Source organism: Mustela erminea, chromosome 2 (assembly GCF_009829155.1).
Source record: "Mustela erminea isolate mMusErm1 chromosome 2, mMusErm1.Pri, whole genome shotgun sequence".
In the NCBI taxonomy this organism is placed as follows: Eukaryota; Metazoa; Chordata; class Mammalia; order Carnivora; family Mustelidae; genus Mustela; species Mustela erminea.
The window spans coordinates 126,650,477-126,671,034 of NC_045615.1; the positions used below are offsets into that span (position 1 = coordinate 126,650,477).

The 20,558-nt window shown below is 36.7% G+C and overlaps 1 protein-coding gene across 1 annotated transcript in view; it reads right to left on the bottom strand.

Moving 5' to 3' along the window:
* LOC116582559 (serpin B6-like) overlaps positions 1–19,584 on the bottom strand; it is a 131,766-nt gene extending 112,182 nt beyond the window's left edge. Inside the window, 1 exon segment of the mRNA XM_032330085.1 lies at positions 19,077–19,584. Within this exon segment, the coding sequence (XP_032185976.1) occupies positions 19,077–19,584 (508 nt within the window).
* Positions 19,585–20,558: the final 974 nt, after the last annotated feature.

Sequence of the window (20,558 nt, forward strand, 5' to 3'; positions counted from 1 at the left end):
GTTTCTGTATATGTAATATGAAAATAATTAAGCCTACATGGCAGATTGTTCAAAGGATTAGTGCAATTTTATGTGCATATCTGCACCATGTCTGAAAACTTGGTTTATATTTAGCATGCAATTTCAAACCATGTAGTGCAACTCTACAAGATACTAAATCTTCAAAAGAGTTTTAGGTATAACTAGAAACAATCAAACAGCAAACCACTCCACATTTCTCCAATACACATTTGACAACTTTACTTAGTCAATGAACAAGGAGAGAATGTAAAATTGACTGCTTAAATTTATTTTTGAGTATTTCACTCACATGGGTTGTGTTAGACTCTGGAATATCACGTATTTTTTTTTTTTTTAATAACTAGCCTTTCTCCAAGTTGGAATAGTAAGACTTAAAAGAAAGGTATTTCAGTAACTTTTTTTTTTTTAACATATAGAAGTTGGCAAGTTCCAGTGAGTAAAACTAAGATCCACAAGCAAAAAAAAAAAAAAAAAAAAAAAAAGAAAAAAAAAAAAGAAAATAGAGGAGATGGTATACAATTTCCATAATATCTGACATGGGGTCATGGTTTTATGAGACCAAAGTATACCACTGGGTTGTATTTATTTATCTTTTTTTTATTCTTCTTTGCATCCTTCAAGTAATAAATGATTTTCTCCCAAAGTATGAATGCTGAAAGGAAGCAAAAACAAAATAGAGAAGAAAAATATATGATCCAGTATAACATATACATGCACATTTATTTCCTTCAATAAAAGCACAGGCATTTGGAAACATAATATATACTTCTTATTTGGGAGTACACATGGAAAAGTAGATGCTGGATTATTTTCTGCTAAGTATAAACCACACAAAATTCTGAGATATTACAGTCCTGTACAGTTTTTGTTTTTGTTTCTCAATCATTTACCATATGGAATCTAAAAAATAAAACAAGTGAACAAACAAAGAAATAGACCCATGAATACAGAGAATAAACTGTTGGCTGCAAGAGGGGAGTGGTGTAGGAGGAATGAGCAAAATGAGTGAAGTGGAGTGGGAGGTTCATGTTTCCAGTTATGGAATGAATAAGTCACATTGATCAAAGATACAGAATAGGGAATACGGTCAATGGTATTGCAATACTGTAGTATGGTGACAGATGGTAGTTAACACTTGTGAGCATAGCATAATGTATGGAGTTGTCGAATCACTATGGTATACAACTGAAACTTAATAGAACATTGTGTGTCAACTCAATTCAATTAAAAAATTTTTCACATACAATGAAATTCAAACCACTTCATAGTTGGGGACAATTACTCTTCTTGATGATATATTCAGGACAAAACACAATGTCTGACACATATAGTAATATTTCAAAATATATTGACTGTATACATAGTTAAATACATGAAATATGATAGGGAAACATGTCCATTCCTCAATAAATAGGTAGTGTTTGCGAGTTTATGGGTCTAAAACTAGATTATATGGTCTTTGATTGTCTTTTCTATTCCTGCAGTGTTCGAATAAATGTGCATCAAAATTAATGTCTTTCTCAGGTAACCTCAATGGTAGAAAATTTATGCTTATCTCAGATGCTTCTATATAGGCAATTATATAGGTATTAGAGGTCATTCTTTATCCTATATAAGCCATTCTTAAAATATCAAGCATGTTGGTAATCTCCCTTCCTTCATGACCAAGGAATCTGATACATAACATCAAGTCTGGGAATAACATTCAGAGAATCTCTGAGGAAAGCATTAAGTTCTAGTTAAAAGAATGGCTACATGCTTTAGTAAGCCACAGCTCATCAGTGACTAATTCACGCTGACTTAACGGTGGACAAACATTCCTTGGGGCACATGCCATGGGGAACTGATATAAGCTATCTTTTTTTTTTTTTAATCTTGAAGTCTAAAATTATAACTATATTGTGAATTTTTTGGTTGTAAGCACTACACACCTGTCACAGAAATGTCCAAGATTCCCCAGTATATCAACATAGTTCACTACTTAGGTAGAGCATACCACATAAGTAAATATATATTTTTTAAAGATTTTTTTTATTTATTTGACAGAGAGGAAGAGTGAGAGAGAGAGAGCACAAGCAAGGGGAGTGGCAGGGAGAGGGAGATGCAGGCTCCCTGATGAGCTGGGAGCCAGATGCTAGATCCCAGGATACTGGGATTGGGACCTGAGCGGAAGGCAGCTGCATAACTGACTGAGCCATCCAGTGTCCCACAAATAAGTAAATATGAATTATGGCATCCATTCTCACTTAATTGTCTTATGCCAAACACCCAAGTGGAAAATATACAAAATATCTATTAGATGATCCCAACATTCATTTATTAGTACATTGTTCATTTGAGGAATTCTTAAATTCTGGGCTAATTTTGAGGCTTCACTTAAGTTCCTGAAATGTCCCCTTATTGATGAGGTTCAAACTGACCCAACTCTTATTTTCAGACCCATATCTTTCTTTTTCTTTTTCTTAATACCTTTATCCCAATAATAAAACCTCTAAAATACCTCTAAAATAAACATCAGAGTACTTAAATCTGTTTGGAATAGGGTGATACACTTTAAATTTAATAATTCTGTCCAAAAGAACTTTGTTACATATAAAAATATTATCTTAATATAATGTATAAGATTTTGGTTTTCCCTCTATGGCTTCATGTCAAAAATATTAAGGTAAAGTAAGTATGTTAATCACAAATACTGTTTTATGAAGAATTTTGATCATCCTGGTATATATTCTTTCTATAAAATTTTATTCAGCTCTCCAAAGAGATACAGATAATAAAACTTAACATATATATTTATTCTGCCAGAATACCTGAGGATTCTTTAGATGACTGGTCTTATTTTGACAGGTTCTTACAATTTATCCTTTATGCTCCCATTGGCCATCATCAAAATTTCATGAAATCCGAATGTCAGAGTTGGCTGTGGATTTACTTAGAGTAAAGAATAAAGAAAAATAATGTGAAGCTGAAGAATATATCAGCATGCGCTATGTCTGAAGGAGAAGGTATAAATTGAAAAAAAATTCACCTGGCCAAATGCATGTCTGAGCGCAACACATTCTTGTTGACAGGTTCACGGTATTTTGAATCATACTGTGGTATATGCTTCACTAAAGTAGAGAGGTAGGATCATTGTTTTGTTAAGTAAGGTACTTATTCTGTCTAACTCTTCATCTTCTGCCAGAAAATCTAAATACCTCTAGTTTTTAAGCCTCAATAAGTAGACTTTCCTTTAGAAATAATAATTTAATTCAACTCCCAGCTGCTGTTCATTACTTTCAGCAGCTGAGTCGTTGGGGAGGGGGGGGGGTATTGAAGAAAGAAAACAGTGAAGATTTTGGGAAAAGTATCCCACCAAAAAAAAGTAGAATTAATACAATCCTATTAGAAGCCCACTGTAATGCTTCCTGAAATCTGTACCATGTTTCTCATGGATTAAAGGCTATTCTCACTACTCTTTGTTATTAACCTTAAAAAACCTACTGATTGTTGCTGGAATAGAGATGAAAGGAAATGTACTCCTATGAAGAGAGAAGAGAGTTTTAAAGATGCCAAGTCAAGAGAGACTGAGTTTCACTTATGTTAATAAGATTTGTTTAGAAATAAATACAAGATTTGTTTAGAAAAGCCCCAGTTTTGTTGCCTACAATCAAATATAAATCTCAAGATACTTTTACCTAAATTGATATATATGCATATTACTGCTAAGAATTTTAGATGCTTTATGGGTGACCTTCTTCTCTGGGATGCCACAGGACTTATGGACTTGATGTCCAAGCTGCTCACTTTTACCTAAGTCAACTGGGCAGAACCTGAAGGTGAGCAGGTGCAAAGTAAATTCTACAACCACAAAATGGATGCCTCATGAGACCTTGGGCATAATCTTTTCGTTGCCATGTAGAACCTGTAGGGTTTCCTCATTTGACTGGTTCAAGTGACTGAGGAGGAGGATAAATTGGAAAAAAAAAAAAAAAAGTTGTTATATTTATGGGGCACCTGTGTGGCTCAGTGGGTTAAGTCTCTGCCTTCAGCTCAGGTCATGATCCCAGGCTTCTGGGATTGAGCCCCGCATCAGGCTCTTTGCTCAGAGGCAGCCTGCTCTCCCCCTCCCCCTTCTGACTGCTTCTCTGCCTACTTGTGATCTCTCGCTCTGTGTCAAATAAATAAATAAAGTCTTTTAAAAAATTATTATATTTGTTATATTTTTGTTATATTTGAGAGGATTATTACAATCTTTTTATTTTTTCTTGCTTCAATTTAATTATTTATTTATTTTTTCTTAACCTAAAATGTATTATTTGTTTCAGGGGTACAGGTCTGTGATTCAACAGTCTTACACAATTCAAGGTGCTCAATATAGCACATACCATCCCTACTGTCCATCACCCAGTCAGCCCATCCTTCCCACCCTCCTCCACTCCAGGAACCCTTAATTTGCTTCCTGAGATTGAGTCTCTAATGGTTTGTCTCCCTCTCTTGGTTTCTCTTCTTTCATTATTCCTCCCTTTCCCTATGATCTTCTGTCTTGCTTCTCAAAGTCCTCATATCAGTGAGACCATATGATAATTCTCTTTCTCTGACTGACTTATTTCACTTAGCATAATACCCTCTAGTTCCATCCATATTGTTACATATGGCAAGATTTCATTTTTTGATGGCTGCATAATATTCCTTTGTGTATGTGTGCGTCTGTGTGTGTGTGTGTGTGTGTGTGTGTATCTCACATCTTCTTTATCCATCCATCCATTCATCTGTAGGTGGATGTCTAGGTTCTTTTCATAGTTTGGTTATTGTGGACATTGCTGCTATAAATATTGGGGTGCACATGCCCCTTTGGATCACTGCATTTGTATCTTTGTGGTAAATAGCCAGTAGTACAATTGCTAGGTCATGGGGGTAGTTCTATTTTCAACTTTTCAAGGAATATCCATCCTGTTTTCCAGAGTGGATGCACCAGCTTACATTCCCACCAACAGTGTAGAATGGTGCCCCTTTCTCCACATCCTTGACAACATCTGTCATTTCCTGACTTGTCAATTTTTTCCATTCTGACTGGTGTGAGGTGATATTTCATTGAATTTTTGCTTTGTATTTTACTGAAGCTTAGTGATGTTGAGCACTCTTTCGACTGCATGTTGGCCATTTGGATGTCTTCTTTGCAGAAATGTCTGTTCATGTCTTCTGCCCATTTCTTGATCAGATTATTTGTTCTTTGGGTGTTGAGTTTGAGAACTTCTTTATAGATTTTGGATATTAGCCCTTTATCTGATATGTCATTTGCAAATATCTTCTCACATTCTGCCGTTTATCTTCTTGTTTTGTTTTGTTGACTTTTCCTTTGCTGTGCAAAAGCTTTTTATCTCGATGAAGTCCCAATAGTTCATTTTTGCCCTTGTTTCCCTTCCTTTTGGCGATGTTTCTAGAAAGAAGTTGCTGCGGCTGAGGTCAAAGAGGTTGCTTCTTGTGTTCTTATCAAAGATTTTGATTTGATCCTGTCTCACATTGAGGTATTTCATCCATTTTGAGTCTATTTTTGTGTGTGGTGTAAGGAAATGGTCCAGTTACATTCTTCTGCATGTGGCTGTTTAAATTTGTCAACATCATTTGTTGAAGGGACTGTCTTTTTTCCACTGGACATTCTTTCCTGCTTTGTCAAAGAGTTAGGGTCCATTTCTGGGCACTCTCTTCTGTTCCATTGATCTATGTGTCAGTTTTTGTACCAGTACCATACTGTCTTGATGATCACAGCTTCATTAATAAAGCTTGAAATCTGGAATTGTGATGCCATCAGCTTTGGTTTTCTTTTTCAACATTCTTCTGGCTGTTTGTGGTCTTCACTAGTTCCATACAAATTTTTGAATTATTTGTTCTGTTTCTTTGAAAAAAAAAATGATGATATTTTGATAAGGATTGCATTCAATGTGTAGATTGCTTTAGGTAGCATAGACATTTTCACAATATTTGTTCTTCCAACCCATGAGCATGGAACCTTTCTCTATTTTTTTGTCTTCTGTAATTTCTTTCATGAGTATTATACAGTTCTCTGAGTACAGAGTCTTTGCCTCTTTGGATAGATTTATTCTTAGATATCTTATGGTTTGGGGTGCAGTTGTAAATGGGATAGACTCCTTAATTTCTCTTTCTTCTGTCTTGTTGGTATATAGAAACACAACTAGCACTTTACTGAATTTCTGTGTGAGTTCTAGCAGTTTGGGGGGGATCTTTGGTTTTTCCACATAAAATATATCATCTTCAAAGAGTGAGAGTTTGACTTCTTTTTTGATGATTCAGATACCCTCTATCTTTTTAATGCCTGATTGCTGAGGCTAAAACTTCTAGTACTATGTTGAAGAGTACTATGGTGATAGTGGACAACTACTGCCATGTTCCTCATCTTAGGGGAAAAGTTATCAGTTTTTTTCTCATTGAGAATGATATTCATTGTGGGCTTTTCTTGATGGCTTTTATGATATTGAGGTATGTACCCTCTATTCCTACACGGTGAACAGTTTTGATCAAGAAAATATGCTATAGTTTGTCAAATGTTTTTTCTGCATCTATTGAGAGCATCATATGGTTCTTGTACTTTCTTTTATTAATGTATTAGATAACATTAATTGATTAGCGGATACTGAACCAACATTGCAGCCCAGGGATAAATCCCACTTGGCTATGACAAATAATCCTTTTAATGTACTTTTGGATCCCATGGCAAGTATTTTAGTGAGAATTTTTGTGTTCATGTTAATCAGGGATATTGGTCTGCAATTCTTTTTGATGGGGACTTTGTCTGGTTTTAGGATCAAGGTAATGCTGGCCTCATAAAATTAGTTTGCATGGGGGCGCCTGGGTGGCTCAGTGGGTTAAAGCCTCTGCCTTCGGCTCAGGTCATGATCCCAGGGTACTGGAATCAAGCCCCACATCGGGCTCTCTGCTCTGAGGGGAGCCTGCTTCCTCTCTCTCTCTGCTGCCTCTCTGCCTACTTGTGATCTCTGTTTGTCAAATAAATATATAAATAAAATCTTATAAAAAAATTAGTTTGCATGGTTTCCTTCCATTTCCATTTTTTGGAACAATAAATATTAGTTCTTCTTTAGATGTTTGCTAGAATTCCCCTGCGAAGTCATCTGGCCCTGGACTCTTCTTTTGGGAAATTTTTGATTATTGCTTCAATTTCTGTACTGGATATGGGTTTGTTCAGGTTTTCTATATCTTCCTTGTTCAGTTTTAGTAGTTTACACATCTCTAATATACACTAGATTTAGGGCATATTTGGGTATGTTAGAAGAAACCGTATCCCAAAATTTTAAAGAAAGAAAAACTTATACATATATACAAAAAACAAGGTTAAATACAGTGAAGGCTGAGAGTATGAGTATAAAAAAGAAAATTTAAAAGAGTTTAAAAAATGAATTGATAAGATGTTGATTGAAAAGGAAAGAAGAAAATTTTTAAAAAAAAATAGAAAAAGAACAAAATAAAGAAAATTTTAAAAATTAACTTTGGAAGACGAAAGAATCATGGGGAAAAAGCCATATATATTATGTATTGTATTCCCCCAGTGCTGGAATTCTGCTGTTCTCAATGATGGTGTAGTTGGTCTTGACTGGATGTTCTTGCTGATGTTCTGGGGGAGGGGTTGTTGCAATATTTCTTAAATGTCCTTGCCGAGGTAGAATTGCACCATCCTTGCCAGAGGCCAGTCTAAGTAATCTGCTCAGGTTTTCTCTCAGTAGCTTTTTTTCCCTGGAATCTTTCCATACAACTTTAGAGGATAAGAATGAAAATGGCAGCCTCCCAATCTCTGGCCCTGAAGTAACCAAAAACTCGGTACCCCAGTTCTCTTTGAGTCCTCAGAGAAATGCAGTCAATCACTCCTGTCTCCCTGGTCTCTGGGTGCACTCCGTGTTCACCTGGCCTGAGACTGAGTGTCGTTATATCTGGTACACAACCCATTTAGAGTTTCTAAACCCAGCAGATTCTTGCAGTGCACTTCCATGCTGCTCCTCCTGGGGAAGGAAGGGGAGTCTCTCTGGATTTGTCTTTCATTGGGTCCCTTGAAGAGTAGTGGCCCTACTGTGCTGCAGATCACAGTTTATAGCAACCTTGAGCTGACAGCCCACTCCTCAGCTCCATTTTTGCAACCGCTTCCCTGCTCTGATACTTGGGAACTCTGTCACGCTCTGTCATGCTCAGACACTCCCGGTCTTTCTGTGACCCCAAGGGTCCAGAGACCACACTGTCCCACTAACTGTTCCAACCCCTGCTTAGCCACTGGAGTGACATTCTCTCAGAGAAGCAGACTTCCAAAAGTTCTTATTTTGTGCTCTGCTACTCTATCACTTGCTAGTGGCCAGCTGACAGAGGCTCCCTCCACCTGTGGTCTATCTTTTCAATAATCACCTTGGATTCACTTCTCCACTTGTCCTACCTTCCACAGAGTGGTCACTTTTCTGTTAATTGAATTGCTGCTATTCTTTTCTTTGACCTCCTGTTGAGGCTGTAGGTGTTCAGATGGCTTGACCACCCTCTAGCTGAATCCCTTTGACCAGACAAAATTTAGGTCTCCTACTCCTCTGCCATCTTGCTCCTCCCCCCACAGTCTCTATTTTTTAAACCTATGTACATTTTTATTAATGTTATTTTCAAAAGGAAATCTGTATCATGACTGTAAATTTAAATGCAAAGTCATTATCAGCTAATATAAGATATAAAAGTGGAAGCTAATGGTACCTTTCAGCAATGGGCACTCTTAGAAATTTAATAGATTGGTAGTCTACCACTAAGTTCTATGTGGCCATAGGCATGTCCAAAGTAGACTTTTATACACTTTTTAAATTTTTTTATTTATTTATATTTTTTGGAAACAGCTCTTGACTTGATATTGGTAGCTGGTAAAAATTAAATCTTTATCCATGGAGCACTACATGACTATGAAAACTGAAGTGATTAATATCTATTCCACAAAACCATAGAGTTAGAGGTGCTAAGTAGCCATTTATTGGTAGGGGGAAGTGGAATCTATGACAGGTTTGAGAGGGTTTGGAAACAAGTTATTTCTTGAGGAGATGGCCCCTGCTCATGGCATATCATCTTTATATTGTTGCCTCTCTCTCCATGTACACTTACCAATTCACAGTGACTCTTCTTTATAGATCCAAAGATAAAAGAAGAAAAATTATTGATTTACTGCTGCTGCATTATTGCCCAGTCAGAAGTTGCTCAGAAAGACAGGAAATCTCCCTATGGGCAAAACTTCAAGGAGTTTATCTTAGGTTTTGCTTCAAGTGGATGGAGGAATGAGCACAGGTAAAGATCTAAATACTTAATATCTAATGGTTTAAAGGTTTATCAATCATAAGGAACTTTGAAAAAAGTAATATTGGAATTGTGAAAATTATTAAATAGAAATCTCACTAGAGTGGAGTCTAGAAGAGGGGAGCTGTATCACTCAGTGCCAGATAAAGGACGAATCATCAATTACAGACATTAACAGAAGAATTATGAATAGGAAAAAATGATCAATTACACTCCCCAACAAAAAAAGATATACATTGGGGCGCCTGGGTGGCTCAGTGGGTTAAGCCGCTGCCTTCGGCTCAGGTCATGATCTCAGGGTCCTGGGATCGAGTCCCGCATCGGGCTCTCTGCTCAGCAGGGAGCCTGCTTCCTCCTCTCTCTCTGCCTGCCTCTCCATCTACTTGTGATTTCTCTCTGTCAAATAAATAAACAAAATCTTTAAAATTAAAAAAAAATATATTAAAAAAAATAAAATAAAGTTTCTTTTACTTAATGTCCCTTTCATTGTTTTTTTTCCTGATGAAATACTGACAAACATGTAGAAATGAGGATATTTCCATCAGCAGAACAGAATGTTTTTTCTAGGTCCTTTCTCTGATCTCTGAAAATAGCCCTCTTAGACACAGCATCTGAATCCAGGGCCCTTAAAGATTAGAGCTCCATCTTCTGTCATCCTGGGATGTCATCCAGTCAGAGAGCACATATGTTTCACCTGTTATGCCCAGAAGTAGTTGAGGTCCCTTCTTACTCTCCAGTATTATTTAGGTGGAAAATACAGAGCTGTGCATAGGTATATAACTTACTTAGAACTGTCATCACAGGGCGCCTGGGTGGCTCAGTGGTTTAAGCCACTGCCTTCGGCTCAGGTCATGATCTCAGGGTCCTGGGATCGAGTCCCGCATCGGGCTCTCTGCTCAGCAAGGAGCCTGCTTCCCTTCTCTCTCTCTCTGCCTGCCTCTCCATCTACTGTCAAATAAATAAATAAAATCTTAAAAAAAAAAAAGAACTGTTATCACAGTTCTGTTATCACAGGGATGCATAGCTCAAATAGTACATAATTTGTATTTCTCTGGTCATATATAAAAACACATTAACTCAAATTTTTATAACTCACAGAGATGCAGCATGAATTTTAATATTAAAATGATCAGTATAGTGAAAAATTTTAAAAATGTGTGAACTTGAACTTCCTTAGAAGACTCAAAAATAGAATTTTATATTGAGATAGAAAAATAATACAGACTTGACCTTCATCCAACCCCTGAAACAAATTAGGAAAAATAATTGGCAAGAAGGTAGGATTCGATGGACTTTTAGGTAAGACACTTCAACTATATGTGCTAGATTGTCCTATACATTAAACAGGGTTCTGATAAGCATAACATGAAAAAGAAAAAAAAAACAGTGTTTTAAAAAGCAGATATTTTACATTAGGAATATTAGGAAGTATCAGTGATATTTCTGGATCTCACAGAGTTCATAACCATATGCCTTAAAATACTAAGTTTAATACAATATTGGTTGTATATACAATGTTCTCCATAGTCCTTCACATGAGTCTTAACCACCTCTTCTACCCACCCCCACCCCATCTTCCACATACATACTGACTTGACTTCCTCAGGTATCTCTTAAGTTAAATTTATGACCTAGGCTCTGATACTTAAATAATTATTTATTTAGGAACTTTATAGGAATAATTGACACCGAATTCTCTGAGTTGATAAAGGATTCTGCATTTGTGGAGAGTAAATTCAATACATTCATGCTTGGTTATTTTTTTTTTTTTTTCCAGAAATCAGAGCCACGCCCCCACCTCATCTCTCTCCATTACTAAGCCACTCCTTCTCTCTCTTCCTTATTACCTACATGACTTCAGAAATGATTTCTTTGAAAGTAGCATCTGTATATGACTTCTTCTGTTCAAGAATAACAACTTTTCTGGGTCATTGTATAAATGGAAGTTAAGAATGAAGAACAGTAAGCTTTATATTGTGACTAGATACATTGAAATTCTCTTTAGAAGCTGAAAAATTGTTCTGTTTTGAGACAAAAGGAAGCAACAAATTTACTTTGTATTTATTTATTTTTAACCAAAGAAGAAAAATAATCCTTGATAAGATGGAAACTAATTGCTTTTGTACTTCTATTACTATCACCAAATGACAGCAGAGATTTTAGGTTCACTGTTCACAGGTAAAGGATAAATTCATTGTTTTCAGAAAAATAAAGCAAGAAGGTTATTTAACTGGTGAATTCCAGCAACTGATATTGGCCGTCATAATTATTGACAAAATCTTGTTATAATAAACATTAAAATCTTGGCTACAGGATTTTTGTTACCATGGATTTTCAGTTTGTGAATTATTTTGTTATATAGTGTATTCTATGGTCATAGAACGAAATCTAGAGAATGAACTAGAGAATGAACTATGTTCATGTCCATAAAACTCAGAATTCCACTGCATCTACAACTTTCTGTATTTCAAATAAAATTATCAAAATAATTTTGAATAGAGTTCATTATAGTATATTAACATTTGTTGAATTCTGGTAAGATGCTTATTGTATAATAAGGTCAAAACTTTTCAGTTATTTTGAAAATGTGTTTCATTCATTCTGGATACTTTAACCTCTAAGAGTGATAGAGTCCAGTGGAACTTTGAAGAAACAATGACGCTGCTTATTGAAGATGCTAGCTCTTCAGGGTTAGGCAAGCCATTCATCAGAGGACAAAAAGGGGAGAGGTTAATTAAATCTTTGGTTTAGAAAAAGAAAGTAAAAATTATTTACAGTGTTAATTTACTCACCCATGTTATCTCTTTAGGGATTGGTAGTAAATCCTCAGTCAGCTATTCAAAGGAGTCAGTATTATTGTGTTGGGGACACCAATTATTTATTAATTAAGGTAGAACTTAAATAAAATACCCTCTTCTGTAGGATTCTAATTTGTAGCTTATAATCAAAGACTTACCAAAGGTGGGATGAGCCTCCCCATCTCATTCAACACTTTCTTATTTTGAAAAAAAAAAAGTGATGATAAAGACAAATGGAATAAGAATAAGAAATAAGCCTCTGCTGTCCATATTTACTGGAATAATATCAGAAAGTAGAAATTAAAGATGAGTATCTTTCCTTTTAAAATAAATTGAGGTTGATGATGCTTCTGTATAAACTAGAATTAGCAGATTGGGACAGAATCCACAAATTGATTAAAAGCTCTACTATTAGACTCTTCCTGTTCTTTATATTAAAACCAATGAAAACTAATGGGATGATAGAATTAAGGCCATATAACCCATACACTAACATTGACAAGCATGAGGTGACTTCCAAAAATTTTCCAGTAGCTGCTGTCATGGTGGCTCTTTCATCAGCTTTGGGCTACCTACAACAAAGGATACCATCTTTACATGGCTCTTCTGTTCAGCAAGTTCTACCTAAAGCTTACTTTTTAAAGTGTTTGTCTAGTTATAATTATATAATTTTGTTCTAAATTCTTCCCCTGAAGACAATAGTAACTTTACAACTTGACAGAAATAATTATGCTATAATATTAAACAGAGCAGTGATTTCAAAACACATCATGGGTTTGGAATACTAAGAATATTTTTTCAGCAAGCTGTGATCAGAATCCCACATTTATGGCATTACACAGGCTGTCTTTCTGGACTAATGTGGCTGATTATTGGATTTTAGTATCTTTCAAAAAATCAGCTTCTAGTTTCATTGATGTGTTCTACTGTATCTCTAGCTTCTATCTCATTGATCTCTCCACTAATCTTGATTATTTCCCTTCTTTTGTGTGGGGTTGGCTTAATTTATTGTTGATTTTAGTGAAGATGCTAGATTTTCCAGTTCTTTAAGTTGTAAAGAAAGCTGATGTATTCTGGATTTTTCAACTTTTTTGAGGGATGCTTGGGTGGCTATATATTTCCCCCTTAGGACTGCCTTTGCTGTATCCCATAGGTTTTAGACTGAAGTGTCTTCACTCTAATTAGTTTCCATGATTTGTTTAAGTACTTCTTTGATTTCCTGGTTAATACAAATATTCTTAAGCAGGGTAGTCTTTGAATTCCAAGGGTTTGAATTCCTTCCAAATTTTTCTTGTGGTTGAGTTCCAGTTTCAAAACATTGTGGTCTAAAAATATAGAGGGAATAATCTCAATCTTTTGGTATTGGTTGAGCCCTGATTTGTGACCTAATATGTGGTCTGATTTGAAGAAAGTTCCATGTGCACTGGAGAAGAATGGGTATTCTGTTGTTTTAGGGTGGAACGTTCTGTACATATCTATGAAGTCCATCTGGTCCAATGTGTCCTTCAAAGTTTTTGTTTCTTTATTGATTTTCTGCTTGGATGATTTGTCTATTATTGAGAGTGCATGTTTAGATCCCCTACTATTAATGCATTCATATCAATATGACTTTTTATTTTAATTAACAGTTGACTTATGTAGTTGGCTGCTCCCATATTGGGGGCATAAATACATACAATTGTTAGATTTCTTGGTGGACAGGCCCTTTAAGAATGATATAGTGTCCTTCTTTATCTCTGACTACAGTCTTTGGTTTAAAATCTAATTTGTCTGATATGAGAGTCACTACCCCAGCTTTCTTTTGAGGCCCATTGGCATGAAATATGTTTCTCCATCCCGTCAAAACATTCAAAAGCAAAAATGCAAATACAAAACCATACTTCTGCAAACTGAAAGTAAAACACTTTTTTTTTTTTAAATATGCAGGATTTCATGAAACTAGTGGAAATGATGGAGACATGCAAAGCCAAATGCAATGAAGTGTTGATATCTACAAGCATGATGATGATTGGTATTTCAAAGGTAAATGGTTTGAATATCAAGAGTGAATGAAGCTGGGGGATTTGAAAGTTTTCAAAAATATAAATATATGTTTATGCTGTAAAATTCAAATGTAAATTGATTTAAATGATACTGTGATAAAACTTGGTAGGGAAAATAGTGCAAAATATTCACAATTTGTTTCTGTATTGCTTTTAAAGATTTTACTGTTTAATAGCTAATATTATGTTCTTCCTTTAGCTTTGTTTTCTAGATAAATTCTGGAAATACAATTTTTGAAATCAAACATTATAAGAAGACTCAGAAATAATTATTATTTTTATACAGACATACATATTTTGAGATTTTTATGCAGTTATATATGTATGTCATATTTTTGAATTCTTTATAGTTGGAACTCATTTTTTTTCAGATAAAATTGTATATAAAATTCTAACATAACAATAAAAATAGTCTCTTGTTTAAAACTATGTGGACAAACTTGAATCCTGTAATCTTTAGCCCATGAAGCTCATGGCACACAGTGTGAAAATAAATTAATAATATTTAATTACATGGACATAGATTAGTTTACTTAACAAAACATTTATTTTGAGTATTATATTTTTAAAATATTTATGCCATTTGGAAGGATGAAATGAGCACCGTTTCCCATCTAATTGTTGCACATTTCTCCCATTTAAGTCTATGTATAAAATATAAAAGTAGAAAATATTCATATCAGCAGGGAGTCTGTTTGAAGATTCTCTCCCTTTGCCCTCCCCCATTCCTGTGTGCAAGTGCTCTTTCTCTCAAATAAATTCCTCTTTCTTTTATAAAGACTTTATTTATTTATTTATTTCAGATAGAGAGAGAGAGAGAGAAAACACAAGCCATGGACAAGGCAGAGAGAGAATAAGACTCTCTGACAAACAGGGAGCCCGATGTGGTACTCAATCACAGAACACTGGGATCATGACTTGAGCCGAAGGTAAATGCTTAACCAACTGAGCCACCCAGGCATCCAATAAATAAATATCTTAAAAAAAAAAAAAAAAAAAAATATATATATATATATATATATATATATATATCCAGAAAAAATAGTGAACTATCTTTTTCACCATAAGCTGCAAGTCACATAGTATGATAGATACTCTTAAAAACCATGTGACAAAGTCACTAAATGTTTAATTTTAATATTACAATTTTTATCCTTGACATAATTTTAGGAGATAAAACTTTATAAAAAATTTGTATTATGACTTTTTCAAAATCTGTTATAATAATGCAAATCTATGGATCAGCATTTCTGTGAAGAATTGCTCTAGAATAGATACCAGTTTTAAATATTTTAAGCACTTTCTGCCACAAGTTTATCTTATTATGTTTTTAATATATAATAAGGAAACAATAAATATTTATTATTCCCTGTTTTTTAATATGATCTCTCAACTATAATGGATTTTAACTTTAAATTAGAAGGAAAAGAAAAAATTCTGAAGACAATGATGAATAATGATGAAAGGCCGCGTTTTGTGTAGTAAGAGCATTCTTGAGTCTTGGTGTCTATGTGACAGTTCGACCTCTGGCACTAAATAGCATTGTGTGCTTGCATATTTTGCTTATTTCTCTTAGGCTCTTAGTTCTCTTAGGCTTTTATCCTGCTCTTTGAATCTTTAATTAATACATTGTATCCAAATTGATGGCTCGTTCCTTTATGGCACCCCTAAAGAGCTAATATGCATGTTACTACACTTAATACATTGTTATGCATGCATTTGTTTGTGTGTGTCTCTTATATTATCAGATTTCTGTTTGCAGTTTCATTTAATAACAGTGTGCACAGTCCATGGCACAGTATCAGGCTCACATCTGAAAACCTTTTAGTTACAATGACTTGGTTTAAAATTTAATGATTAAATGAATACTTAAACTCTTCATGTATTAAGTTCATTAGACCTCTGTAATTATACAACTGCATCAAAACATCAGAAATGTTATGAAATATAATGGTCACCCAAGTTTCTGTACATCTCTTTGTTCTTCACTATTCCTATGCCAATTAACAGTTTCAAGAATTTATAGATACTGACTTAAAGTAGTCCTCAGAGATCTACTCTGATATTGATCCTATTGGCACTGAACATGATTAATTTATCTCACCTAGCTCAAGTTTTTATATATATATATATGATATAGATATATAGATATCTTATTAACAATAGGAGTGTCTTACATTGATCCTGAAGTATTTTAAAATGTATCTTTTTAAAAAGATTTTATTTATTTATTTGACAGAGAGAGAGAGAGAGAGAGAGAGAACAAGCAGGGGGAGTAGCAGGCAGAGGGAAAGGGAAAAGCAAAATTCTCACTGAGCAGGGAGTCTGATGTGGGGTTCAATCCCAGGGCCCTGGGATCATGACCTGAACCAAAAACAATATTTAATTGACTGAGCCACCCAGTTGCCCTGAAATGCATCATTAATAAAAATCAATAGTTCAGTCTCTTATAAGACACTATAAGAGCTGAAGGCAGGCTGCCCAAGATGGGCCATTTTGGTATGGGGATGATTTTGAGCTGAAGGCAATTGAGATCCTGCAGCCTCAAGAGAAAAATCTGCTCCTTTCTTACCTGCAAAGAAGAATCTAAATAGAGGGTGCTTACAGAGTTAAGGTTATAACCAGAGATATATTTTATATGAGTAACCAATACATACTACAGGGCAAATATTTGTTAACAAAACATTTACTCTTTTTCATTGTCCTGTGAATTGCTTTCCTTCCCTCTGAAATCTCAGGCCTCTAACCCCCTCTCCTTTGTTCAGAATGACATATATACCACCTTTTGCTTGATTGTCTTAGAATTTCCATCTCTGTGTGGATTCTTCATAGGTACACTATTAAATTTTATTTTCCCTTGTTAATTTCTCATGTCAATTTGATTCTTAGTCCAGCTAGAAAGACCTTTGAAGAAAGGAATTATTGCTTCTGTATAACATCAATACAGATTAGTTCTATTAAGGGAAATCTCTTATTTCACATGACATCTGATAGCCATCCATATCATGGATTTTTCCCCAACTGCTCACTAAAGTTCCAGTGAAGACAAAAAAGAAAGCTAAGCATTTCAAACATTTAAAGCTAAAATATAATTACTTAGAAGATTCTGTTAATAAGATTAACAAAGTCTATATAAAAAAAGAGTATCATCTATAATTGGCCTCATGTAAAAGGCAGCCCAATTTACTTCTAAGCAAGTAGGTAGAAAGACACTTAGTGCCTCCAGTGGGAACTATTTCCTATTATAGAGTACCATGAGTAACATATCCAGAGAGTCCAGTAAACAATAGAATGGGAAAGTTCATGGGGTCCTTAAGCTGGTGGATAACACCATATTTGGAGACAATGATAAATGATCCAGGCAAGGGCAGAAGCAGGAATAGATCTAGTCATTCCAAATGCCACTAATGATGGTCTTAGCAGAAAGGAATGTTTTTCAGGTGTCCCAAAACAGAGCATGACCTTGGGAGTAGAATCTGTCTTGGTACAAAAGGACCATAATTGCTGAATATCTACAAGGCCAGTGGGGGTAAGGTAGGAAGTCTATCAGAGTCACCCAGGTAGCTTTACAAAATATCTGTAATTGCATTCCATCCATATCTCTAATTTTAGAAAATAATTTTCAAGTTTTATTGTGCATAAGAATCATTGAGAAGAACCTATGTAAAATGTAGAATACCAGATTCCATAACTGGAAATTTCCTTTCAGTGAGTCTGGGGTGGGTTTCAGAGTTTTAAGCATGAATTTAAGTATTTATTGAGTACCTGCTATGTTCCAGTCACAGGTCTAAGGTTCTCTGTCCTCATGGAGCCTACATTCTTGGAGGAAATAAGCAAGAACTCTAAACAATAAACAAAGCAAATTACATGTTGTTGAAACTAAATAAGGGCTATAAAAATAATATAACAGGTAAAGTGGGACTGAAGAAGTCAGAGAGGTAAAAATTACAATAAAAACATGTTGGTTGAGGGTAGATGTCATTGACAAGAGGCATTTGAGCAAGTTGAACATCATACTAAAGTTGTGCAAATACAAGTGTTCATGGAAGACACTTTCTTTGATGCTGGGAGAGGAAACTTTTATTTGAAATAAAAAACTTTTATTTGAAATTCTCATAAGCCTCTTTTCCCTCTTTACATTTACCTACCTATATATTCTTCAGAATTCTGAAGATGTTATAATTTCATGAAAAAAATAGACCAATTAATCATTTCAGTGCAAAAGATAGACTCTTTACAAAAATGTTTTATATGGAGATTCCTGAAGAAATTTTCAGAAAAGTTTTTAAATCAATAGTAAAGAAATCATGTACAAAAATATAATATATATAAATGTAAGGCAATGTATAAATAAGAAGAGGCTGACTGTTGGGTCCATTATCAAAGGAATGAGACTGAGACAAAGTAAAAGTTATGCAAAGCCTTATTCTATGCCAAGCATTAGAAGTTAGACTGGCCAGGGGAACAGACTGAGACGAAGTGAAGGTTATGTAAAGCTTTATTCTATGCTAAACATTAAAAGTCAGACTGACCGGCCAGGGCCGCCTCCAAAGAGAGCGACCACCCCTTGGTCTTATAGGCTGGTTTTATAGGGCACAACTGCATACCTCTACATATGTGGCTTTGGCTGATTGGATGTCGTTACCTGTCTGGCCTTATTTTAGGTGTGTGTTGGTTACCAAGAACCGATACCAGTAACAGTTGAGGTGTTTATTAACAACAAAATGGCTATCTAGGCTGTAAGGGCCTGCCCCTCCCAGAGGAACTTGCTTGTGGACTCTGGATGTAGGGGCGGGGCAGGCTGGGTGGAGACATCCAATCGGTGGGGCACGCGTATATCCACTAGGGTGAATTGAGATCCAATTGGCCACCTGTGTAGGGGCGGGGCTCAACCAACCCCATAAAGGTTGGTGTGTGAGGCTGTCAGGGGAGCAGGAGAGCTCTGGCTGGAGCAGAAGGAAGAGTCGGAGGAGCAGAAGAGCTGTAACAGCTCTTGTTAGAGCTATAACCATCGCCAGCGGTCCCACCGCCAGCAGTCTCCAGACGCCTGCAGCCTCCAGCACCTGCAGCCCCACCTCCGGAGGTCCTGCCTCCAGTGCCCCCGAGCGGCCTGCAGCGTTCAGCTGCCTGCGGCCCTGCCTCCGGTGGTCCTGCCTCCGGTGGTCCCAAGCCGCCACCTGCAGCTTCCAACCGCCTGTGGCCCAGCTTCCGGTGGCCCGGAGCCGCCTGCAGCCCGCCTTCAGCAGCCCCGAGCTGCAGCCTCTGGCAGTTGTGCTGCCAGCGGGCCTGTGCCACCAGCATTTGGAGACACCAGCGGTCCAGCGGTCAGCGGTCCCGATGCCTGCAGCCCCTAGACGCCAGCGGTCCCAAGACACCAGCGGTCTAGCAGTCAGCAGTCCTGACATCTGTAGCCCCTGGACGCCAGCAGTCCCGAGATGCCAGCAGACCCGAGATGCCAACGTCCTCTAGTCGCCAGCAGCCTCGTCACAAAATGCCTTGCCACCCCAAGCCACGAGCAGCCTTGTCCACCGTGGTGGCCTCCTCTGGGTGGCAGCCTTGTCAGAGGGGCATCGAGGGGAGCAGAGTCTGTGTCATCCGGGTTGTCCTCCTTGTCATCATCGCTGTCATCGTTGCCTCTTCGTTGTTGGGAGCGGCCTCGTCTGGGAAGCGGTCTTGTCCAGAAAGGCCTCTTCTTGGGAGCAGAGTCTGTGTCATCCGGGTTGTCCTCCTTGTCATCATCGCTGTCATCGTTGCCTCTTCGTTGTTGGGAGCGGCCTCGTCTGGGAAGCGGTCTTGTCCAGAAAGGCCTCTTCTTGGGAGCAGCCTTGTCCGGGGAGCAACCTCATCGAGCAGCGGCCTCATCCTGGGAGTGGCCTTGTCCGGAGTGGCCTCTTCTTGGAAGTGGCTCTGATCATGGAGTGGCCTCATCTGCGGAGCAGCCTCAGCTAGAGCAGCCTTGTCCGGAGCGGCCTTCTTGGGAGTGACCTTGTCGGGATCATTGTCATCACCTTTTCGTAAGAGATAGCCCTGACCAGTCAGTTTGATTCTTGATGCTTGGCGCAAAATAAAGTTTTGTTTGACCTTCGCTTTGTATCAGTCTCATTCCTTTGATCACAGATCCTAACATAGGCAACATAACAACAACAAAATGACTACCTAGACAACAAAGTGGCTACCTAGGCAACATGGAGTTGCTCTGGCTAAGCAGGTCCAGGCAGACCCTAGGGGTTTAACAGGTTTTAACATGGAATTGGCCCCAACACTGACAAAGAATTATTGGAGAAAAGATAACAACACATAAATAAGAAATTGGAGAAAAATAAAATTTTATTAACAAATCTAAAATAAAATATCAAAAAAGCTGAATTGAAAAGTAGTG